Below are 26,974 nucleotides of genomic sequence, written 5' to 3'. Positions count from 1 at the left end.
TGTAAACACAACTGCAATATACCGATTTAAGGTGTGTTTAATTTATTGCCCCTTTTGTCTGATACTTTCTTATCACGCGGAATTACTGTTCTCAGCCTGATGCCAGAGACTGAGTATGAGGCCATTAATTTGCCCTTGTGAAAAAAGGGTTATAGACTTGGACTATTTTGTTTTTTTAGTGAGTTTTTGGTGGGTTGTAGAAAGAAAGATAGAATAAGATAAGTCAGGATGTTATCACAGAGTAGGAATAGGTGGTCCTAGCAGAGGATGAAGCCCAGTGAAGCAGATTGTAGTGCAAATAAGAAATACATGGAAGGCAACAACAGTATATGTACAGTAGATAACAGATTTAGGAATTCATTCGTTCCAGCTGCCATTGGGTTTTTAAATAATTAACTGTAATTTCATTCAATTGTTTTATTGTTTTTACTTTAACTGTGGCCTTTTTAACGTAGAGTATTTCTTTTGCTTATTTTGATATTGCTTGTTTTTGTGAGTTATGACTGTTGATAGTTTTGTGTTGATGTGTGTAAAATGTTGTTTTGTGTGTTGTGTAATCCAGACTGGTGTTTGAAATTGTAGTTGCCATGGTGCCTATAAAAAAACAATATGCAGCATGTTTCCATAAATAAAAACCTGTTTTGTTTATGTACTCTACTAAACAACTTTGTTAAAGCTTGAAGGATAATTTCAGCTTGTTACAACTTGGGACCTTTTTCATACAACAGTATTTGTGATCTTTCTAGGTTATAACATCTGGAAACATGGCTACATCAGTACAAAGACATGTGACTAGGCAAGATACAAGTGGGCAGATGACAAGACAGGTTATAAACAAGTCACAACAGATTATTTAAAACACTTAATTTGGAGATAAAACCAAAATTGAGTGAACCCGAAATATCAGAAATTAACCCCCATTGTACAGAAAAACTGTGTATCCGCACAAAGTTGAACCATGAAAATTTTGCCTCACAATGGGAAAAATGTAACACTCCATAGACCAGACTTTATTTTCACAATCCAGTAACTGTGTTGTATTAAAAAGAGCTCTCCCTATCAGTACATAGTTGCTTTTTTGTTTTGTTGTTTTTCTGTTTGTTTCCTCTATGTTTATTTGGTATTACACATACGTTCTTCTGAGAAGCAGAATTTGATCATTTGTTACAACAACATGAACAGGGGATGTGTGTACAGTTTTTGGAATACATTGTACAGAAACACGAGACCACTGCTGAATACCAATAAAAAGAGAATTATAAAAAAACAAAAACAAAGTTGAACCATGAAGTTGGTATGTATATGTATTGGATGTTTACAATAGACAATTTGGATCATAATTTCGGTTATCAAGTAATTTATGGATTTAATTTGAATTTAGTCTTTGTTTTCTCTTCCACATAAGTGTTGCTTATTTAAAAGTCTGATCGTGTTTCTTGCCCTGTTAGGACTTCTTTTTAGCCATGTCGCCACATTCCAAGATCTCAAGTTGTAAGAGTTAATATTGTTAAGTAACATTAGAGTAACATTTGCTGTTTTAAGTAAAAGTGAAAGACTTCTTTTTCATAAAAAATCATCTGCTGCACAGATAGTTAGTTGCATTTATATATAGTATATATTTTTTGTATTTCTTTAGGAAGGACTAGGAAGTTAGGATGAGCAACAGTAACTGCCTTGGCTTTGCCGCCTTCCTGCAGGGTCTCAAACTTCAGAAAATTAAACACAACATCACTGGCCAGCAGTGGCCAACTGTCACCAAAACAAAACAAGGATCTATATTTATTCCTCCAACATGCAGCTGTAGATGTAGGAGGTGAATAAGGTGACGTATACATTAAGCTGATTATATATAAAAGGAGAACAGTTACAGTAGTTTTCTAGTATTTGCTGTCATGATGGGCTATTGTTTTAACAGGAGAGCAGGAGGTGGACACAATGATGGATGGATGAAGGTGAAATGTGTGAAAAAGACATTAGTCACACAGAGGTATTCACAGGAGCCTCTCGTCCTGGTTGGGAAATGTGTTCGTTCAGCTGTATGGCTTTCTCATCAGGGGCCCAACAGCTCACTCTTTCTCCTTTTCTTACGCTCTACCTCTATTTCTCTCACTTTTCTAATCTTTCTCTTTCTCTTCCTTTTATCATACTGTATATCTCCCGCTATAATCTCCCCCTTTCTCCTTTTCTTAATTTAACTCCTGTTTCTTTGTTTCTCTTGTCCCACTTTCACTCTCTTTTCTACATATTCCTTCTTTTCTCTATATATAAAAGGTGTCCCCTTAATGTTCTTATACTTTCTTTGTCAATATCTATTTCTTCCTTTCTTTCTCCAGCAGATTGAAATCTCATTCCCCTGAAGTCTTTCCACTCCCCTACTACCTCTTTTTTGCTTTTAACCCCTCGCTTCCTCTTACTACCTCCTCTTGTCCTCTCTTTTTCTCTGTCATCACTTTTTTCCCCCTCTCTCTGCCTTTCTCTTTTTCTGCTCCCACACTCTCTGCTCTCTCTTTTCTCTTTCATCACGTTCATTCACACTAATTCATTCACTCTTCTTTCTCGCCTGAGTGATTTACTGGTCTCCTGCCTTTTTCAGATCTGCACACACACACATACAGCATCCCCAGTTTCTTCCCCAGAGGATCGCAGGAGCAGGACCTCTAACTGAACCTCTCAACTTTCGACAGTTAACCTCTCCAACATGTCTCCCAGATGAAGGGAACACACAAAGCGGCCTCCTTTACTCCCTTCCTTCCCCTCCTTCGTGGTCCTCCTCCTCCTCTTCCACGGCTCATGACCGAAGTAAAGTCTTTTTAAATTTGTCTCTGGGGGTGAAACCTAAGCGAGTAAAAAATCTATTCTTCTTTTTCACGAGAAACAGGGTCACTGTGTATGTGTGTGTCTTTGCACACGTGGATCATTTTTAACACTTATGGGCAGCTGAAAGTTAGTTTCTGAAAAAAGGGCCATGCATATTGTATATAGTCAAATAATGCTAATTACATTCTGTGTCTCTTCATGCTTGTAGATCCTTATCTGTTTATAAACCATTTAGGAAGTCCTGTCGTGTGGCTGGGGAGAAAAGAAAATTGCAGGCCTTTAAAACTTTGGTCTGTTTAGCCCATTTGGGGCTTACGATGCTCCCTTGCCTGCAGCTGGTTCCCCACAACAATCTAAAACACCTTGAAGGTTGTTTGTCTGCCCCCAGACACACACAAACACACACACACCCTCCCTCTCTTTCCCCTGTGTAGGTAGGTAAGATGTGCACAATTGGTATTCTGCCTAATGACAGGAAAACACAGCCCACGTGAGACACATAGTACTCCCACAGAGGGAACGTTCCACCTCAGAGCTGCACATCCTCTGCATGGATGGGGGCTGAAGGAAGAAGTCTCAAGGCCAAATAAAGCAGAGCCGCAATCAGTTCACACAGCCTGTTCGTTTACTGGTTACTCCCAAAACAACTGTAAATACACTGCTTAAGTTCCGTAAATGGAAAAGTTTGCCATTTTCTGAAACACGCTTACATGTGATGATTGATACCACTACGTGAAGCTGGAGTCAGAAGACGGTTAGCTTAGCTTTGCAAAAAGACTGGAACCAAGGAGCAACAGCAAGTTTGGCTTTAAAAGTGACAATATCTGCCTACCGGCATTTCTAAAAGCTCACTAATGTAATTTGTTTATTCTGTACAATCTCTGGCCTACACTCCACACTGAGTTTAGCATAAATTCAGTTTTAGTATATTTTTGTTGGTTTGGTGTTCTACATACATCTTTGAAACTCAAAGATCATTGCTAGCTGATGTCTGATGTTTGTTCAAATCAGACACACTAATGCCTTTTACAGACATTTCCATGAGTGAAAATTTCTTACGTGGAAAAAGTAATCAAGGCCATAGCAGACTTACAAATTAGGAATTGTACCATATTTTACATTAGAAAGAGAACTATAAATGCCTCATCACCCTCCAACATAATTGAGGTTTCTTGAAAGCAGAAATAGTTTTAGCATCCAAATACTTTGTCAGCTGAAAAAAATACCTGCTAATTTAGTCATCTTTTGGGTTTATTTTGGCAGTGTGTGATAGCCAAGGCTGCCCTTTGTGTTTTGGTTTTGGATCAAGAGTTCGGTTTTTAATGCCCTTAACGTTCCACTGGTCTTAGAGTCAGATGGGTCTGCAGAGTCCAACACAACGTTGTTGTTGGCAGGGAAGTGAGACTGGAGCGAGAGGGGAGAGCCGAGGAATGCTTTTGATGGAGAGCACTTAACAGCGGGACACAGCGTTGATGTACTGTGCAAGGTAGAGGTGTGTATGTGTATTTACGTGTGTATGCAAGCCGAGTTATGCTGTGTGTTTCTCAAAAGACAGGAGCACTGAAAGACAACTGGGCCCTCAAGAGGTCATTATTATCAGATCAGTTATAAAAGTAACATTTACCTCTTTCTTTCTCTCTTGTACTTTTAACTAAGCTCAGTTTATAAAATAGGCACAAGGTTTATTCAGTGCGTTTCAATGAGAATTTACCCCAATCCCCAAAGTCTGCTATTTACACAATGCTTTCAGTGAAACCTTGTAACCCCTGCTGTTATGTTTTTGTATCTGAATTCTCTTTACAGCCCGAATCCTGTTATCACTTCAATACGCTCTAAATTGATTGTGACCAGTAGGATTGCTTGTTGAGTAATGCTACATTAGCTCAACCAAGTTGTACTGTTTTCGTCCGGCTGCTTACCCTGACAGATTTAACCCAACAAAAACTGTGTGAGATCTCGCTGATTGTCTTTCTTTGCTTTGCTGTAGTTCACTTACACACACACACTTTAACACTTTCTTTGGCCGGAGGCAAAAGGCAGACTGATGGGTTCCTATTAAGTTGTCTTCTTCAGGTGACACAGAAACACACACAAATAGATTGACACATTCTCGTTCTGACCCAGTCACTTCCACCCCAACAATAGGTTAACTGCTGGTTATTACTCTGTCCTGACAGTTAACAGTTACTAGGCCTGAGGCTGGGGAGGATATACTGACATAATTGAAGACATACAAGACACACGCACACACACTTATACACATAAAACCTAAGGCTTACACTTGTCTCTCACTTACACACAAAAGAAAAACACACAGCGGCCAGAAAAACTTTGAGGAATCTGCTGAGTGGTTGGTACAGCAACCTGATCCATTGAGCGACTCACACCATCGGCGCACACACACAAATGCACAGAAACACACACACGCAGTGTACCACACCTTCTGTAATCCTTTTTTCTTTGTTTTAATCAGATGTTTTATGGCCTGATGATAATCTCAGTCCTCTCCTAGAAATGTGATTGGTTCTTACTTTCTTTTTCCTTTTACTCAGTCTTTACCTCACTTCCCATCTCGTTCTCTCTTTGCGCCTTTCACTTTGGTTTTTCTAATAGCTGGTTATATTGTTCCACCTTCTGGCTGTTGCACCTGTCTGCTTTTCACTGGAGGTAAAACTTGCCACAATTGGGATTTAGAATAAGACTCAATGCTGTTATTTAGAAGAAACCTACCAAACAAGTTGCTGTGTTAGAAAACTTGGAGCAGAAGATTTTGACTCAATGATTTCCCTAAACCTCAATTAGAAAAAACACTTCACACACAGAGACAGTGCCTAACACGAAAGTATAAAAAATACAAAAAATGTCATATAGTCAAGCGTTTCAATTTCAAGTTACTTTTCTGAAACCAGCGGGGCAAGGTGCAAAGACTACCACTGAACCTTTCCTGTTGGGTCTATTCTTGGCAGGGGCAAAACATTTGCTCCGTTTAAACCCAGAAAGGTTTGAATCATTTTTAATGACCAAATGACCAAAGGAGAAAAGATTTATGAAGACGATTCATTTAACTAACTAGGGGAAAAGGAAAAGGCAATTATGGAAAACAATTTGCTACTTTGAAATCTCATCTTGTGTTTGTGCAAATGTCTACATTTGCTATTAAAACGTCAACCAAGACTTCTTGCTACTCTTTGCATTATTTATTGCAGCAGGTATGTACAAGCTAAAGCTAGATTGTGGCTATTGCCCCCATTTATTTTAATAAAAACAGTTAATATGTCACTCTGGAATTACAATTTGTTTTTCTGTCATTATAGAAGATGGTTTTCATTTGTTATCGAATGGTCTGGTTTGACACAATTAGAATAGCCTCATGACTAAATCCTCAGTATCTGGGAAAATTGTAACCAGACAAAAATGCTGTTTTTATGTTCGCTGCAGTGAAAATTCAGTGATTTTACAGAGAACACTTTGACCAACCACTATAGTAGCCAGGCTCCACTCTGGCACATTCATCTTTATGGCCTATGTTTATCTTGAAAAAACTGAAAAAAGCTTTATAGTAATAATGCTTGCTTAAATAAAAAATATTCAGCTTAGAATCAAATTCATAAAAAATGTCAAAGCAACTTGTGAAACATACACTCTAAGTTCCCTAAATAAATACTGCGGTAGTTTAATCTCTTGAAGGGAAGACGGAGAATACTTGAACGTGGGAAAAGCGGGAAGGAGGCCTTGAAGAAACAGAGACAGAGAACATAAAGTTCTGCAAACCACCAAGAACGACAGGGCAGTTTGAACCTACAATATTCTTTGAAAGCTTATGAAGGACTTTAAGGAAACCACATCATGCACAGTATGCACTTGTGTGAGTGTGTGTGTTAAAAAAAACTTGGGCCCAGTATATAAATGCAGATTAAAGAAAGTGAAGAAAGTACAGTAAGGGAAGAAAAAAGAAGTAAAATAATGAGTAAAAGATAGAAAAGACACATAGCACGAGATGGAGGGAGGAGAGAGAGGACTACACAAACAACTATCTGCTAACATTTGAGGATTTGCAGGTAAACTGCAGATTGGATGAGAAACTGAAATTTTAATGACTACCTTGGATAAAAACCTTAACAGAATGTACTTTGCCTTCACCTGGTATTACATTTACATCTAGTGAGACAAAAAGATATATAAAAAAAAAAAAGATTGACAGAGCAACAGAGATTCTCAACAGTCAATTAACAACTCACAGTCACGACTTGTTGAAAACTGATCTGGTAGTCGCTCACGAAAGAAAGACACTGAAGGATGTTTTCTCTGTGACTTCTGTCTTTCATAGACAGGGCTGAAAGGTAAATTGGACTTTACACAGCTTGACAGTGAGCATATTAAAATGCCACACCCATCTCCTGTGATGACAGAGTGTCTCCATAACATCTATGTGACCTGACTAGGTTCTGGCTAGTTGTTACACTACAGATTAACTTTTTATATCTCTGAAGCATATGTTGTATGCTATGTATAGACATAAAGAGAGTACTGTCTGATTACCTATTTATTTTAACTGAAGAGGAAATAGTTTTTGCAAGCTTTAGTGCCACTTTAGTCAGATAATAAATCATGTTTGGTAAGCTCAGCGCATCCAGGAAAGTTTTGACCATCATTATTGCTTTACAAACAGGGACAGAAAGTGAATTGAGAAAGAAAAAGTGAGCAGGGAAAAGAATGAATAAACACTGTAAGCAGGCATAGGCCATATGGCCACATGTACTATTCCAGTTTAGTGTGCGTATTTGTGTGTGTGCATTATTCCTGCCTGGTCAGTGTTTGGAGGCTGAGGAGTTTATTTGAGGGCAAAAAAAGACCTGAGACAGAGAGAGCAGACACTGTGGTCCTCTTCCAATTACCAGGAAGTGTGACAGCATTTAAGCAATAAATGTTTCTCAGGAATATGTAAAAATGTTGTACATTATTAAAACCAATCCAGCAGGCACATAACATAAAATATCATCTTCAGATACCAGGAAACTGATTCTGTTTGATGGAACTATGGGTATTGCTACTCGATACCTTGAAGGTATCGACTGAAATAGCCCAGTATGGAGTAGTATCAAACAAGTACTGCATTTGATCCTTTTTGCAACCAGACAGAGGAAAAATTATTTGTATGGTTTTGCTTGCAGCTAAACACGCAAGCAACACACTAAAAGAACGCCATTTTTTTCCTTACGTGCCTGTAGGTGCCGAGTCCATGTGTGATTTTAACAGCCCCTCAGCATTAGCTGCGGTTCCAGACATGTTCATCACTGTTGCAAGTTTATCACACAAGCTTGGCTTTCCGTTTATTTCATCTTCTGATATCCTTAACACTACTCTGTACATTTTTATTTGCAATTCACATCAGTTGTCACTGATTAATCACTGCGTTCCATCATATCAATTCAGCGCTTTTGTGCTGCACGATACCCAACCCTAGGTGGAACACATACAAATTTTGCATTTAAGGTTTTAGAGTTAGATGCTTTATTTTAAGACTTAGACACATGAATAAAAAAGCCCAAGATTTACACAGCAAAATTCAGACATGTAAACAGCTTTTACCATTTCACTCTAGCAGACCTTCACCACTGACTTCTGACAAACACTTGTTAGGTTGCAAAGTCTGTCCCTGAAAATGCAGGTGTGGCAGGTGTAGGGTTGTATGTAAGATATCCGAGGTCAGGTCAATTTACTTATTCAGTCACTGTCAGGTTACAGGCACTAGCAGTGGCCACAACTATATAGACAAACAAACAATCAGAATGGCTGTCGTAAGTACATCCGTTTGTATAGCAGTGTAGTAAGTATGCTCTAGGTGCGTGTCTTTTGTGTGTGTGTCTGGAGAATGCCTCGTGTCCTGCAGATAAGGCAAGACATAGTTGGTGCAAGATAACACTCTTGGTGGTTGTGAGTGTGTGTGAGTGTCTGTGCGTAGCAAACAGGTGTCCTCAACCTGACTTTTATCAGCATTTTGGAGGCAGACACTGTTACTCATTAACAGCAGTGATAACACACACACACACACACACACACACACACTCAGCTGCTGTGGTCCATTTTAGTGATAAAGATGTGAATATTTCCTGTAAGGGAGCCTTTCATATTGACATAACACATATAAAGAAGGACACAGTGTAAGATGGCAAGAGAGACTGGTTTCATAAACATTTCAACGCGTGGATTTGGCTTCCTAGCAGTTAAATAATTGTAGATAAGATATAAAAGGGTTGTATTCAAGTAGGTGACCGTGAAAGGTCAAAACATCAGACACTTTAACTAGTAATTACTAAATTACAAATGAACTCTTAATTTAGGGTCATTTATTTCAGTGCTGAAGTTAGTCACCAAGCAAATAAAAACAAAACGCGAAAGCGGTTCTCGCAACTGCATTTCAATTGCCATATTTCAGTGTGTTGTTAAGACCTGCCACAAATTTAAATGTAGCCATTTAAATAGCAAATAAATAGTAAATAGCCATTCAAAGAGACAGTTTGATGTGACTTAGATGTCTAAAAACTTTCACTTTTCACATCTAGACATCTTTTGATGTGCAACTCACCTAATCAACACTTACTGGGCCATCATCTGTATAAACAAGTCTTCTATCTCTCCTTAGCTTTTGTTTCTGCGACTTCTGACTTTGTTTTTGTACGGTTATGACATAATAACAGAGGTTTAATTTGCTCACCTTTCTCGCATATTACATCATTGTTAACAGTGTCGGGTTCATTTTTACTTATCTATATTCTGTAAGTAAAGTAAGTGAAACTTTATATATATAATTTGAATCAATAATTAGAACACAAGGCAGAAAAGTTGAGGACTTAATTTCAAATGAAGAAACAGAACCTTCTTCCTCCTGTATTTCTTCCTCATTCTCCACCTGTGTGTTTTCTGGTTCACTGGGTGGGGAGTCAGACATTCCAAGCATGCACGTAACACATAACAAACTCAGACACACACACACACACACACACATTCGTGCCCCCCTCCCACATTCCACACCAATCCTCAGCCGTGACTAAATCCATTTGTTCAGCTCAGGTCACTGTCTCATCTTAGTCTACTGTGTGTGTGTGTGTGTGAGAGAGAGAGGGGATTAGGTGTGTGTATGAGTTATTGCATGTATTTAACCTACATATCTATTTTTCTAATCTCCCCATGTCAATTGGCATCTAAATGTCTCCTGAAGTCTTCAAAGAAAAGAAAACTGCAAAATGATGATGTTTTACACAAACCTTAAAGTTGCTACCTTTAACCTTTAACAGTTGAGTTTGACTCAGCTCTTAGTGCTCTGCTTCATATACTGTACATCTCATCTCACCACACTGATATTTTCTCAGCATGGGACTGAACTTGCACACTTAGATCATATGCGCACTAGTAAAAGAGGGAGATTCTAGTCTTTCTATTGATGACACCTGATGGCAAGTGAGAGCAGGTGAGCGTGAGCCTATGCCTTTATGGAGGCGCAACTGAGAATTATATTTACAGTAAAACTCAGTTTTGCCCCATGTGATGAAATTTGTGGATTTTCTAGCTTAAATTTAAATTTTAAGAAGATTAATCTGTTTGTGGCACTACTAGAGAACTAATATGTATGAAACATGTATGATTGAAAGGTTATGACAGTTGGCTTTAAAATTTTTGTATGTCAAAGTATGTTGATAAACATTTCTGGGTATTATACAGTTCAAAATACAGTGCAATTGAATTGAATCATCATTTGACTTCTGTATCAAAGGAACCATTTTTGTTTTGCCAACTGTGCCAAAGCAACTGAGAAAAACTGTAACAAAAATTTAAAAATAAAGAAAATCTTACTTTGGGATGGTCAGTTTTCAGTTCACTTCAACTAAAGAGGTCAATATGTTTGGTTTCCAAGCCATTTATATGTCTGCAGGCAAGTGTTTATAGCTGTTCTTAAAGGCCACACTTAAAGATGGAGCGAAAACCTTGTTGTCAAAGAGTGGTGCGAGATGTGATAATTGTTCAGATGGGAATAATCGCGCATGCTTTTGGACATTCTCTCCTCAAAAGAATTCACTTGTTTGTACAAACTGCATTTTTCCCACATATGTTTTTTGTCATTTTAGGTAGTTCTTACATTTACATTTACTCATTTGGCAGACGATGACAATACATACCAGTAAGGGCAGCAATAAATACTAGTAAGAGCTAATAGCACGTTTGGCATCAATGGGGTAAATACGAATAAAAGTTAACAAAAAAGTGCAATCAATACAAGAGAATTGTAAGGGGACAGAAGAAGAAGAACACAGGAAGTGCATGTAAGAGGTTAAGGGTTAGGAGAAACTGCTCTGCTCTCGGAAGAGATGAGTTTTTAAGAGCTTCTTGAAGTTAGAGAGGCACATCCCTGCTCTGATGGCATGTGGTAGCTCGTTCCACCATCGTGGGGTCACAGATGAGTTTAGGTAGATGGGTTCACACCCAGTAGTCACCATGTATGCACGCATTAATGACTTGAATTTGATTTGGGAGGCCACGGGTAGCCAGTGGAGGTCACTGAGTAATGGAGTGACATGATCCTTCAAAAACCAGATCAGCTGCGTTCTCATTTGTAAGGGTTTCACTGTGTAAGCTGGAAGACCTACTAGAAGGGCATTGCAATAGTTATTTTTAGAAATAGTTCTTATTACACAGATGTGTTTTAAGGTGTTAACTTTTCTCATAAGTTTGGTTTCAATTGGTTAATTGATACCAAAAAGCGAGTTTCACGTTATGTATGAGTGGGACCTCGATACCACAGCTTTAGACCCTACCAGTGCTTTGCAGACTCTAGTTCCAAATTACATCACCAGCGCAAGATGTCAGCTCCCGTATGAATGTGTAGGGGCTGAAAGTAGTACTTATGCAAAACAGACCCATCTCATTAGTAATCATTAGTCATTATATCATTTAAAATGTAAGCAGCATCAATAGCAGAACTACTTCATATACTGTTGAATATACAACAATAAAGATAATACTGTATGATTTGTATGTAAAATCAAAAGCTGCACACTAACTAGTAAGTATGGCCATCAAATACATGTAGAGTGGAGTAAAAAGTAAAATGTAGTAGTGTATAAGTATTACATTTTTATTAATACATTTTTATTATTAGCTCATGAAAAGTTTATATGTTGGAGGTGTGGGGTTTTGCAGGATAGCAAAATGAAAACACTCACATACACTACAAGTACTTCAGAATGGTTACAGCTAACTCCCTCAACTACACCACTGATCTGAGAGCTTTGCTTTCCCCACCTTCATCATCCCACTGCCTTCCCTAAAGCTCTGCCAACAAAACAGTTAAATCCCAGAAAGCAGCCCATAAGTACCTTTGTTAATTACGTGTGGAAGAATAGGCCTGTTGTGTCCCTGTGTGATAATGGTACCAGCACAACAGAGGGATTACCTCCGGATAATACGTATGCTGAGCTGACCAGTGTGATGAAGGGTGATATAGTGGGAAATAATTAACACAGCTAACTGGTCTGCAGGCCTTTCAGCCAGACATCAGCACTGTGTGGTTACTGGCAGGGGCTTAATGTTCTGGATTACTTCACTGTGGCTGTAACCAATAGAGATATTTTTAAATTTTTACAGATCTGGTCATTGTTTTGCCTGTTACTTTGGGAAAAATGCAAGAAATGCAAGAAATTCCAGTCATGCCGCTCTCCAGTGCTTTTCAAATTATTAACAATAATCAACACAGGATGCAGTGGCTACTTTGGCTGTATGTGAACCCTAAAATTCTTGTACCACACTGTGTCAGAACACACTGTCAGAGTCTCTTCTTAGTTATTAACTTTTGGCTTTTGTCTATGAGCAGGAGTTCTAGCTCAACGTAGAGATTTTTGTTGCATTAAATTAATTCAAGTCAAGTCAGTGTTATGTATAATGCTAAAACATTGCTTGTCTGTTTAGCATACAAAACACTCAGTCCTTAGACCCTAAGATCAAAAGAGTAAGAACTCCCAAAATTAACTGTTTACATTTTACTGCGGTAACATTTGAACATACAGTACAATGCAAAACTTTCCGCATCTCTCACTCTGCTAAGCCCCACCCACCAAACCCACAAGAAGGAGCCGGTCGTCCTGCATAACTTTATCTCACATAGGGCTTGCTCTCCACGGCAAGAGACTCACCAAGACCCCGGTCCCTCTTGCTTGCGGCCTAGGTTTCAGAGGCAGCTGCAATAACATCTAACAGCGGGATAAGAGGCTAGTACACCACTGTCCCGCCTCAAAAGTTATTCCCCATTGTGTGCCATCATGCCTCTTTTCCACTCGTTGATACAAGCTTCATGGTATCGAACATCATGAGCCCAAATCTGCATATGGAGCCGGGACGTGTTAATACATGTGTTTTACACTATACGCTGTGGTTGGCAAAGGAGGGATGGGCAGTTCTTGGTTGTTTCTCAGCAATTGTGTTTTCAAAACTTCTGAAGCTGCACTGAAGATATTGAGCTTGACTGAGTAAGAGCATGCGCGAGAAGGGGGGCTGCGCAGAGTGTGCACGAGCAGTGACTGACACTGAATTAGAGACTCCTCCTGGCTCTGATTGGTTGTTTTGACCCAGGAGGGATAGATTCTTGGAAACGGCATTAAGCACACTAGACACTAGCACTATACAGATTATCTGTCTCATGTACTAATGTCAGGATATGGTGACAATTTTAGCAAATATGAAAAAAAGCTATTTTTAAGAGTTCCCTGCTGTAGCTTTAAAGGGGGAAAAGGAAAAAAACCTCGGGAAGAGCAAGAGGACAACAGAACAACAACAAAGCCTAATTCACAGTTTTAAAGCCACTTTCTGAAACTCAGAATCCGACATTCACACTCATCTCACACAGTGACTGGCCAGTGCAGTGAAGGTGAGCAGGTAAGCATGGTAAGAACTTCTGTTAGCTCTCTGCTTTCAGTCTTTACTCAATTATTTCTGTCACTTCTTATTTGTGTCTTCCAGGTGAGACAGTTGGAAATGCTTTTTGGGTGCCTTCATCCCCATTTTTCAACAACGATCGTCATCTCTCCCCTCTATGACGGCCAGCCCTTTACACCACCTTTGAGTGTGGACAATCACAACAGCTTTTTCTAAACATGACATAAAAATTAAGTTATTCTATCACACAATAATAGAAAGACAATGAAAATGTATTTGTTAGGCCACATCGTCACAGTCACCAGTGTATTTGCCCCCTCCAGGGTCCCCGTCTTGCTGAACCCACCCCCACATCTCTCACACTCCTCTCACATTCCCCCTGCAGTATGGATTCCACATCGACAGCTGGCACTGCAGAAAAAGACAAGTGCGTTTGCATCCCCTCATGTGTGGTGGTTTTCAACTTTGTGCCACGGTTTAGTTTTTTGGCCTTTGCCCAAGACGTGCCACAACAAGGAATATCACACAATTTGTGATAATTTCAATAAAGAATACTATAGTTTTCCCCGCTTTTGAAGAGGGGACACAGCAGAGCCAAACATGAAACAGGCATGATATTGACCTTGCATATGCCTTGAGAATCCATTTAGATTAAAGAATGAAACTTGGTAAATGCAAAATGTAGATAGATAGATAAGATAGATAGATAGATAGAGAGTACATATGACTTGGTTTTGCATTACCAAAGACTGTGTACGTTCAAACTGACTTGAAAAACAGCTCAACAGAACAAGCATGATATGTCATAGCTAGAAGCTACAGCAATAGCTTACAAAAACTATTTCCTAAAGCTGTCTGCTTTAACATCCTACGCCTGATCAGTCTCCACTTCAAGGGACCAAAGGTCATCTGTATGTCAAATAAACAACCAAGAAGAGAGAGTGTGGCTGACCATAACATGTCAATGACATAGGAGACTGAGGTCATGATGTTGGTATTTTTGGTTTAGAATAGTCTTGTGTTTCTGTCGTTCTATCACAGTTAATAGCACACACACACACACACACACACACACACACACACACACACACACACACACTTGCCCTGCACCAGACCCAATCTGACAGGCTGAAGCCCAAAGAAAACAAGGGTTTGTGTCTCCTGTCCCAGCGATCACCTTTCAGCATCTCATTTGTATCAGGAATAACAGCTGGATACAGTGTGTGTATGGTAGGAGGGTGTTAAAGGGGTAGGAAAGGGTCTTACTGAATGGTAGACAAGGGAGAGAGAAACCAGCTGAGACAAAGAAAGCGGTAGAGTTATTAAAATGTCAGAAAGGTAAAGCTACTTTATTTGTCACAGATTCATCCTCTGCATTTCACCCATCCCTGAGCAGTGGGCAGCCACTTTACAGCACCCGGGGACCAGAGTGAAATGCAGTGCCAGGTCAAACAGCACTGACTGGAGAACATAGCTGACATGCTTTGGATGGACACGGAGAGAACATGCAGACTCACACCTTTTTGCTGTGAGGCCACAGTGCTATCCACTAGGCCACTGTGCTGCCCCAAAAGAAAGGGAGATACAATGTGACAGAGAGAACAGACAGATCAGAGGAAGAGAGAGATGATGTAAAGGCAGTAAAATACAGACAATTAGGTGAGTGACACTCATGCAGACCTCCCTGTGGACAGTTTTTCCTCTTTTGTTTCACTGCAAAGTCTATTGATTATCTAAAGTAACCTCGGACATCGTTTCACTGTTACATTTTCAACGCTGGGTAAAGAGAACCAATCTCGCTGCATGGTTAGATACCACCAGGGGTGAAAGAGAATATATATATCGGTATCAAAACGGTATCTGGTATGTAAAAGTCATTATGTGGTCGCAAAAACCATCAAATGATAACTTCAATCACTTCTTCAAGATAAAAGAAATTATTAAAGTTATCAACTGCGCTGAAAGTCTCATTAGGGTTAAGTAGGTGTGTCAGTGTCAATTTAAATAGTGTTTTAATGTTAACGACTAAACCTCCCACGTCCCATAAAATGCATGTTGTGAACCATTAAAAAAAAATCTGCCAGAGATTCTGGCAAATGTCCTAAACATGGTAAAAAGATGTTTTGTTCTTTACATTAATGAAGTTTATACATGAGTACTGTCGCACCTTCACAGCAGATCCTTGTGGACAAGTTAGGAAATTATCATGGTGTTGTGTAAGGGTCTGCATCTGTCAGGCAGGGATACACAAGACACCACTGACATATCATAGTTGTCCACACTTACTACTCCACTAGATAATCCACTAGTGTTATAAATGTGAGTAAATGATTGCTCAGCTTTTCCTCAGCAACTTATTTGTTGACTGACAATGCAAGTCATTATCTTCATAATAGTTGGATTGAATGTTGTGATTAAGGTTTGGTCATTCTGTTTCTGACAAACATGTCAATGAGGTTATTGAACAGAGACAGACAGGAGATAAATGAGTGAAAGCAGAGTGTGTGTTGTCCTGTGGGGTTCCTGGTGTGTTATTACAGTCTCCTCTTGTGCTGGCATGTGTTGTCTCTGACCCTATCTTACACACACACACACATAAAACCCAAGCACACACTCTCCCTGACCCCTCCCTGATGCACTGGCGGACCTTTGACCTGCAGTGCTGTAGCATTGACCAAACATACCCCAACCCCACTGAGACCACAATACAGCACTGTGGCGCCACAACCCACACAATACTGCACTATGTAGGAGAGAAAGAGACTCTGGGGAAGAAAGAGAGTAGAAAGAACAGAGAGAAACTTCCTTTTCTTTTAGATTTCCTTTAACTTTCTGAATGTCTTAACCCTGTACATTGTTAATACAAGCTCATGCTGTGCAATCAAACACTGTTTAAACATAAAGAACTTTATTCATTCTAATAAAAGGTTCAAAAGTTTCTAAAGATACTAAATAAATCAGGGTGAAGTTTAGGGATGATGCTCAAAATCATTTGAACACAGCCATTCAAACATAGTGTCTTGGATTTCAATATTTTCTTAAAGGTACTTAAGGGGGGGCAAAGGGGAAACTGTTTGTTAAGGAGTCATTGTTCTTTAACATTTCTTTCTTTGCCTCCATTTCTCTCTAAAAGCTATCTACTGGTATCTTATCTTGTCGCTCTTCTCTCTGCTGCACCCCCTTCACAAACACACATCACATCTTCGCATCACTGCGACACACCATCAAACCCCACAGAGAATGTCCAGACAGCCCCATTACTACGCCACCATTAGCAAAGTCAAAGCAAACATTGACTTTATCTAAATGTGGGCTAATAGCCTTTAACATTAACAGGCCCTGTAAAACTCTGAGAAGGACAACAGTGGTTGGGAGAGAGAGGCTGCTGGTTATCTAAAGGTTATCTCAAGTCTACAAATATTTCTTCCAAACCTGTGAAAACAAACAGAATTTACAATAAAAACAGAAGAATAAAATGATGAATGCATTTTCTTTCTGACAACCTTTTTTTCTATTATTCATTTCTCACAGCTCTTTGTCCAAACAGCCAACCAGACAACATATGGCCCCAAACGTTAGGATTTTACAAGAGGAACTGAAAGAGTTATTTGTGCCCTTTGAAGCTTCCCTTTGTCTGTTAATCACTGTGTAATCAACAAACACAAACACACATATGCATTGAATGTTTCAGTTTATCTTATTTAAAGAACAACAAGATCCAGCTAGCAACTTAAATTAATAAATTAAACTGCATGATGGAGTCCCCTAAAAAAGACCCAGATCAGTTCATACGCCTTTTTTAACTTCCACCTTAAGCACCAACAATTTGACAATGAATGAATGAAAATGTTCTTCCCCAACGGAAAAATATAAAATTTTGGTCCCATGCTAGAAAGAATGCAATTTTCTAAAACCTTCATCTGCGGATGCTGATGAACGTTTCCCCCATCTATGATAATATGGATCCCACTGCACTCAGTGCAAACACTGAGGCTGGCAGGCAGATGTGAACCAACACCATCAGGCCATATAATGGTTATCGGCATGTCAAATGGTATTTATGATAGTTAGCTGTGACTTAGGACGTGTTGCATGCTTAAAAAACAGGAGCGGGGTGGAGGGGATTTACTGATGTGAGTGTGTCTGTTTACAACGAGGTAAAGTTGTGTGTTCGAAGCATCTGTCTGTGGTATGCAGTTATTTACTCTATGAGGAATCAAAATGCCCTCCTCCTCCTCCTCCTCCTCCTCCTCCTCCATTCTTCACATGAGGAGACAGGCTGATGCCTACCACAACTAACACAATGTGCTTTATTACACCATGTAATGAAACGGTTAATAAGTGCTTACTTTACTTAGCTTTCATTTAAAATGGTGTGTGGGACAATACACAACGATATGGGTTTGGTTAGCATAATTCATCAAAAATGAACCCTTTTTTATCCACTGGTCACCTATAACTCCTTTTTAGACAGTGGCTTTTGTAACCATGGCCAGGGTTTTCAATACTGAAATACCTAGTGAGCATACATTTATCACCAAATCTCAATTTTCAGTGAAAGGGGGCCTTCATAATACCTGTTATTACTACTAATTGAGCTATTTAGTCACTGCATGTCCCTTCTTTCTTAGCCCTGCAAATTGGAAACTGCTTATGCCAAGACCATTTAGCTTGAAGTTGACCCAGCAGGTTACTAATAACAGAGTTGAAACGAGAATAGACAGAAACTACTTTAATAATTGATTAATTGTTTAGGCCATTCTCAAGCAAATACTACAAATATTCTCTGGTTCCAGCTTCTCACATATGAGGATTTGCTGCTTTACTTTGGTTGAAATATAATTGCAAACTGAAAATCTTTTTGAGGGGGTGTGTTGGTCAGAGAGAACAAGACATCCAAAGATGTCAAGTTGGACTGGAAACGCCGGGATGGATATTTTTCACTATAAAAATGAAAATAGTTGTTGCAGCCCTAAATCATACGCTATCTGCCAAAATGCAAAATACCTAATCTCATTTACTACATCCAAAGAAGCACAAATATGGTCCAAAGGGTTTATGAAAACAAAAAGTTAGATGAGTCTCCTTTTGAGCATGGAGGAATAATAGTACTAATTCTTTCATCTGAATGTGGCCTTTAAAGGCACTTTCGTTCCCCTCTGTCATGCTCATCCAGCGCTTCCATCCACCTTCCATTTCTTTATGCGATTTGTAGGAAAAACAAAAAAAAAATATCAGGCTTCCACTACAATCCTAGGGAGAAACTGCATCCAGTAGTAGTAACATTTACATTTACATTCAGGGCATTTAGCATGCTTTTTGTCCAAAGTGACGTACAATAAGTAGCTACATTTTTCAGAAGAATGTGAAAAAACAATATATAGCTGTTGATAGAGTAACGATGTCAATGGAACAAGTTTCAAGCATGCATAATTTCTAGGTTAGCTATTGCTAGTAGACAGCAAAGATAGCTAGGCTAAGATGCTACACAATGCTAAGTACTATTTTTAAGTTTTTCCTGACAGCTCTGTCTGTTGGTCTTGATATCTAGTTGTCTCGTACTTTTCTACAAAAGTTTCAAGCTCTGGCAGTTATCCATTGCTTGCTTCTCTGGTCACTGTCTCAAGTCCATTCTTTCTAACCATAATTCATTCCTACCTACCAATGTTAGTGTTAGCATGCTAATTACATTCCTCAGTAATGAGTGTGTGGGACAGGAGGTTGTTAAGTGATTGTGGGCTGTGTGTGTGTGTGCGCCTGTGTATGCTTACATGTGTTAAGTCATATTTATAGGTAGCGTCCTCTGGTTGTATAAATTTTCAGCATCTGTGTATATGCGGTTGTTTACAATCTGCGCTGTCTGCCTGTTTTTGTCTACAGTGACAAGGGACTTTTCTTTTTCTCTGTTGCTCCATGTGTGTCTAATTTTTGGCAACTTCAATACAATGAAGATGCATTTTTAATGTGTTTTTGGATCTTTACACTTAGTATAACAACAAATCCTCTCATCTCTGTCTCTTTTTCCCTCTACCTAGCTCCAGATATTGGGTGGTCGCTGTGGCACAATCACATGGAAAACATTAAATTGTTTAGACATAACTGTACATCAAGAAACAATGTACACAAACCCACATTAATCATCTCATGTCTTGGTATATCCTGTCTTTTCTAAATTTTCTTTAAAGGATTGGGGTAGAAGAGTGGGACAAGACAAGAGTGGGATGTGATGATATACACTGTAGGTCATTTTCACACACAACATCACAGGTAAAAGCACACCAAACATTTTAATCTCTGCGGGAGTAACTTCAATAATCACATTATTAATATCCTCAGCTCTGCTTCGGTTTTTTGACCGTGAAGTGTTTAACAGCTGGCTTACATAAATACCATCTGAAATGCTGATAACCATCTGACACACACGTGGCATTTCACATCACATGCCCAATTAATGTATGTGTGTGTGCGGAGCATGCAGAAACACAGGCATGAACCAATAAACAAACTCTATGTCAGTGCATTCCAAGTGTCTAACGTTTTTTGGTATACTCACCTGCCACCTGCCTCATCATCAGCCCTCAAGAGAGCAACAGAGCTAACAGTTTACAAGTTTTTCCACTGAAGACTAATACAACATCTGCTCTTCTAAATTGGTATTCTCTGTAAGATTGTTAAATGCTAGAGAAGAATGTTCTTGGGGGATGCTGTTACTTGCTAGCTGCAGAGGAAATATTAATGTAGCATTACTTCATCTACATTTGGCCAGTAGGACAAATAGTACTACACAACATAATGGACTCAGGAATTAAATGTCCTGCTGCTTTTAAATGAATAATTAAGACATTTTGGGAAATATGCTACTTTGCTTTCTTTAATGCAAGCTTCATTTTAGATCTGTAACTCTTGATAGGAAAAGCCCTCCCCAAAATGTCAAACTAACTTTTAACAGTATAAAAAGCATTTTAAGATGGACCTGTCCTTCCTGTCGTGCATGCTTGAACCTAACTGTGTGTAGAGCTGCAGGCAGCCGAGAATGCATTGGCTTACTACTAGTCATTGACCCCTGTATTCAAGCTCAATGTTGCTCAGCTAACAGAAGGCTGATCTCTCAGCTGCTCAGTCTCATGCTCAGTTACACACACACACACACACACACACACAACTCAGACGTCCAGACACTGGTTAAAACAGCATGGTTGTGTAAGCCTCTGGAGTGAAGTTTATGTGACTACATCTGCTGCAGTAAGGATGTAAATGCTGCATCTTGATCTCTTTCCATCTCTGTCTGTCGTTCTTTCTCAGTCTGCCTCCTGTTCTTTCTCGTTGGCTACCTTTCCCTATAATTTCCTCTCCCATCTATATCTCGCTCCCTCTTCCACTCTTTCTACTCTGTTACATCCCTCCATCTCCAAACCATTGTCTTCATCTCTGTCTTTTGTAGAATTCCAGCAAAGCCCTTAGTTATATGAATGTTACTGCCTCCATTTGCCAATCAGTACTCAGAGTGGAAAACAGCTTCTCCGGGGACACTGAGGGAACAGTTACCATTACCATTACATACCAGGAATTGTTTTGTACTATTTTTTTTCCAATACAAGGGCTTCATTCAACTATATCTTTACTACAATAGGCCATTCTGTGCTTTGCAGTTATAAATGTGCTGTTAGACATAACTCCATGGATTTATACAACAGCGCCTTTACATTTACTGCAACTGAACCTTGTGTGCAAAGGGGACTGCCCAGACACATGAGGCAACAAAAGAGTTCACATTTACAATTTTAAATGGCATGGTGTGTCCTATGATATTTTGCTTTTTATTGTTCATTGTTTATACAGTTGCCCTGAGTAACCCACCTCTGCTATGCATATTTCTCTGGGACAGCTCAGTAGTCACCAAGTCACTAATAGAAAATTTTTCTCTGCATCATTTCTAACAGAGGAGAATGCAACAAGGGCGGACTGTCAAAGGAAACATTTCCACATCTCTAAAAAATCTGTCAACCATTTCATAGAATTTTTTTTACTTAACAACTAGAAGTTGAAATTATGAGTTTGTCTTTTCATCACCCATTTCATATGCCAAACAATTCTGAATCAATTGTTTATTTAGCAACTTTTTTGCAAATGGTCTAAAGTGATACAGTAAAATATGATATTATCTGCCTTAAATTTTCTCTATTTGTCTTCTTAAACTTAAGCGATAGAAAAGATAAATGTGATTAAAAAAAAATTGTGGAGAGGGTTCACTCCTCCTGCAGCTCCTACTGTCCTCTCTCATAATAGTTTCAGCTTTAATGAGACAGGTGTTTCTGAAACCACAATCAAAGCAATTGTATCACCATGTTTCAAAGAACTCCTCTTGGGGTTGAAACAGCAGTGTGACCCTTTGGAAGGTTTTGATTTATTTAAGTAGCTTAAGTATCTTCTTTCAACACAGACCTACTTGGCCCAAACCCTTCTGATTGACTGGGACAGTTGTGAAGCTTGTTCACCTTCCCATACAGCCTGGGTGGAAGCTCTGTCGGAGAAGACAATGTCAGGGGAAATCAAGGTGCACTGGCAACAACATAACTGCAAGCATCCTGAACCGCAGAAGTCGAAAATTAATTTAATTTGACCTTGGCTCTTAACATTGTTATGGCTCTTCAGTGTTAAGAGTTTAAGATATGCTCTTTTAAATCATTCTGATATTTATATGATTTTTTCCAGCTATAGTGCAGTACTACTGCAGACTTGATGTTGAACGTTTCTGTTTTGGTCCTCAACTCCTATTCTCCAGGTGCCACTGAGCAAAGCCCTTAACTCCTAAGAGTAGATTGTTGTGGTTGTACTTGGCAACTCTCACAACAGCTTATGGTCAATCAGTCTCATTAGGATCTCACGCATCTTCATGTCACTATTGTGGCCAAAAGTGACTGTACTAGCAGCAGCTTTTCAAAATTACTTGCAATGCAATTTCTTTCATTTTGTGTGCAACAGTGGCAACATTTAAAAAGTGCAAGGCCACAAGTAACTGGTGGAAGTTGCAGTGGGCAACATACATCCTGGGTGGAAGCTCTGTCGGAGAAGACAGTGTCAGGGGAAATCAAGGTGCACTGGCAACAACATAACTGCAAGCATGCTGAACCGCAGAAGTCGAAAAATAATTTAATTTGACCTTGGCTCTTGTTGGTGCAAAAATAATCCAGGGATTGGGTAAAGCTGCAGGTACATTTAGCAGAAAGAGTGTGCTTTAAATATTGGCAAGATAGCAAATTCCTGGTTTTAAAAACATCTGTTGAAAATCTGTAATTTCCTGCATTCTTTTTATCCATGTTTCAGATAGTTCTTGAGTTTTGTTAAACATTATACTATATGTTGTAAACAGGGAACTTCAAAGATGAGAGAATAGATGACATGCGGCATTACCCAAGTTCAAAACCACAAATTCACAATTACATGGTATGAACCTCAGACCACAGAGCCACTAAACCCCAGCATCCTACTGGCGTGATGTCTTTCAGCTGACATAGCTTCAGTGAGTGTTACACAATAACAAAATAAATTACCAAAAACAGCAATAATAACTTCTCCTTTAAAATTGGTTTGCATATAAACAAACGCTGTCTATCTGAACTCTGCTAAAAATGAAACCTTCCACTTTCTGCTCTATATCACTTGCATGAGGCATATGTAGAAAAAAACGTCAGATTTTTTCCTATAACCTCATTTCACCGCAGCTTCAATTACATGTCTCCAGTGTTAATACTGTACTTTAACCAAGAGAGAGGATCTGTCGGGCAACTTGAGTCTAGCCTGTCACAAGGAAAGGGAGAATTTCAGTTTCTAATAGGTTCATAATGGTATTTGGTCCCCTCTGTCTTCTCCTGCCCTCTCCCTCACACCCCCTCCTATAATCTCTTTCCTTCCCTAGTTCATTTTCTCTTTTCCATTCTTCTGTTCTTTCTCTTTTATCATCCATTATTACTTCAGTTTTCCTATGTCCCGAGGCCCCGTCTTTTCTCCTTCACCTGATTTCTTTTCTTTCCTTCCATCTCTCTCCTCTTCTCTTGCCTCCATTCTTACCCCCGCCTTCTGTCTCTCACTACTGCCTATCCTGGTTTCATTGACAGACTGCAGGCAGTGAGGGGGAGAAAATTCTGCGGCACTGCACAGCAAACACCCCTAATAGGCTAATCTCATCTCATCTCTTTGTGGTCTATGGCCCTGTGTTTACTTTCGGCCCCGTGTCTGCATGCTGGCCCGGCCTCGCCTCACTGAAAGCAGTTTTGTTCCAACTGAAAACTCATCATTGGTGTGATCTCGAGGACAGGCGCCAACTCCACGACAGTGTGCCCATAATGCCTGCAGGCTGGGTCATAGCTCGATCTTATCTATGTACAGATTCTGTTGTATTTGTTTTCATTATGTTTATCTTCTACTGAAAGAAACAAGGTACAGCCAACAAGGTAGCATCCTTGCAAAATATCCAGAAGATAGAAAACCACACTACTTCCAGGTGAGTGCAAGAATACCTGACAGTAACTGAATAACCACACAAAGTCAAAGGTTCACGGACTATCTAAAGAGCAAAAGCATTCATTAAGTAAAGTTTACCCCAGCAGTGTCTGCAAATATTCCAAAATCTGAGCAAATTAACAATACATAATAAAAAAAAAATGTTACAAAGCACAATGCTTTTCAAAGTAGACAAAAAGTACAATAGTTCCAAAGAATAGGCGATAGAAGAGAAAGAAATATAGCTGCAGTGAGTAACTGCCACTTCTGTGGCTAAAATATGATTTTATCTGCCTCAGTTTTTATTTACTTAAGATCATTTAGGTTCTTAAGTTGAAGTGATAAGATAAAAGTGATAGAAAAGAAGGAAAAGATAGAGGAGAGGGTTAGTTCCTGCAACTACCACTGTCCTCCCATCACACTTTCATCTTTAATGAGACAGTAGTGTCTGAAACCACAGTCAAAGCAATCGTACCACCATGTTTCAAACAAATCCTCTAGGGGCTGGAACAGCAGTGTAGCAAGAACGCAAAAATAGGACATTTCAGTACAGTAAATCTACTCCATGCCAGGTGACACTGATGTATCTTACTGCGGGTTCTGATGATGGTCTCTGTTGAAATCAAAGTTACTCACCCCTGGCAGCAGCAGACATCAGGACCATCTCCAGCAACAGAAAGAACCAGAGAAGCTCCATTTTGGCTTAATTTTCAGGAAGAAGAATGCTGAGCCTCTTTGATCTGAAAGGAAATGAAATGTGAGAAATATTTCTTTATTTAGACTTTAATTTACAATTCATATTTTTTCCATATATTAACCATCAATTTATCAACAAACATGTACTCCACTGTCAGTATGTGATTTATTACAAAAATTCACTAGCAACAATCATTATTTCACCATCTGATGTGTTTTTTTAATTAACTGCTGCCAAAATAACTCCTAGTGCAATGGAATTCAAACCAAATTTACTACCAACTGGTTGATCTTAAGAGCATCTATGTGAAAACTTCCTTTGAATTTTTGATAAGATGAAAGCAGAAATAATGTGGTAGAAAATAATACATTTATTCCTTAATAAAGGAAAGCAAAAAAAAAAAAAAGTATCTTGCTTTTGTGAATAAAAGTGAGACAGAGAACACCATCAATTCCTGTGTGGATGTTTTCAAAATCTACCATGCAGGTTAAAGAATACATGCACTCACTTCGATATTATTCAGGGTATTCTTTCTTCTAAACATTATTTGGATCAAAAAATTCCACAACTGAAAACAGTAAGGTGTTCATTGCACAGGAGCAGAGATTTTCTGGAAGTCGAACTAATTTCCTTACAGATTTATTCTGTCCACCTGTCCATATGTCTCTCCTTACAGTGGTTTTAATCTTCCCGCCACATAAATTCTTCCCTGAACCTTATGAGATCTTATTTCAATACTTCACACGCTGTATCTATGATCAGTATCTGTCAGCCTCAGCTTCTCAGTTCACAGTCAGGATAATTGATTTGTTGCAATCAAGAGTAGATTTTCAACCTACCAAAGGTTTAGTCACGTTTCTATTTGCCTACAATAGGCTACTTATCTTACAGGGAGAACAATCTCCCTTCCCTTAATTTACAATAAACATCTTACAAAGGAGTTGAAACCTGCAACCTGTGATTGTTTGGATTACATGATCCCAGACTGGAGGTCTAATAAATTTATATTTATCACTAGTTAAAATCAATCTATAACACGCCAATGTAAATCATTAACTTACAGCCACTGTAAACTTATTGTAAAGTGCGACAGACAAACATTGATATCCATGATCTAAATATAACCGTGGCTTTGGCTTATCAATAAAGACTTACTGTAAAACTCCCAGCAGTGATGAGATATCCACAGTCTGTTACCCTCTGATGACCTGCACGTATACGATGCCGGAAAAAGTTCCTCACCTCCTCTCCAGTGATTTTATGGCTTCGATAACTTAATCCGCGATTCAAACTAAGAGTCATTAACAAACGTGAAGACACGTACTGTCACCGCAACGTCAACTTGTTGTAATAAATGAAGTCGACTTTGACAAAGTATACAAAAGTAACATATAACTAAGAGAACGGAAAAATATGAGTATAAATGTAGGAAAAATCTAATATATACAGACTAAGGTCAAACACGTGAGCGCTCCAAATGCAGGCTGTAGTATTTCTGAATGACAGTCCGCATGTAAAACGCTCGCGGGAGACCACTAACAGCCGGGAAAAGGAAGAAAAAGAGAAAAGGAAACACTTTCTCTACGTTTTCCGCCTGTTTGCGTGACTATGCACATGTATATATTAAAATGAAAACCTCAACACTATATCCACATTGCCTCCAGCAGCGGTTCACCGTGCAAATTTCAGCCGCAGGCGAGAAAACAAACTGCGTCGACAGTCTAGCTCTGTACGGAACTTTGAGCCAATCAGAGGGTAGGCCAATCAGAGAGCGAACCAATCAGTGAGTAGAACCGTGCTGGACACATTTGGAGCAGTGTAGGGACAGGAGGGGGGCATTAACTGAAATTAACTTATATAACTTATTAGTAAGAGAAATTATGCACAAAATGGGTGCACTTTCTTCCAGGGGATCTTGAGGAGGGCTATAGGAGTAAATGTGAGTTTCCATTCCTAATTTTCTACCTTTATTCGTTTAGTTATTATTATTATTATTATTATTATTATTATTATTATTATTATTATTGTTATTATTAT

At 39.0% G+C, this 26,974-nt stretch overlaps 1 protein-coding gene across 1 annotated transcript in view; it reads right to left on the bottom strand.

Annotated features, from left to right (window-relative positions):
* LOC119888496 (fibroblast growth factor receptor-like 1) overlaps positions 1 to 26,641 on the bottom strand; it is a 75,888-nt gene extending 49,247 nt beyond the window's left edge. Inside the window, exons 1-2 of the mRNA XM_038699072.1 lie at positions 26,093 to 26,641; positions 24,877 to 24,980 (exon numbers count right to left, since the gene is read on the bottom strand). Of these exons, the coding sequence (XP_038555000.1) occupies positions 24,877 to 24,937 (61 nt within the window). The 5' untranslated portion in view covers positions 24,938 to 24,980; positions 26,093 to 26,641. The remainder of the gene's footprint in view (positions 1 to 24,876; positions 24,981 to 26,092) is intronic.
* Positions 26,642 to 26,974: the final 333 nt, after the last annotated feature.

The sequence above is a fragment of the Micropterus salmoides genome, unplaced genomic scaffold (assembly GCF_014851395.1).
Source record: "Micropterus salmoides isolate LMB-PRFRI ecotype aquatic unplaced genomic scaffold, ASM1485139v1 Ms_hic_scaffold_5, whole genome shotgun sequence".
Classification (NCBI taxonomy): domain Eukaryota; kingdom Metazoa; phylum Chordata; class Actinopteri; order Centrarchiformes; family Centrarchidae; genus Micropterus; species Micropterus salmoides.
Note: the sequence above shows the minus strand (reverse complement) of the source record. Positions and strands in the feature narration are given on the sequence as shown.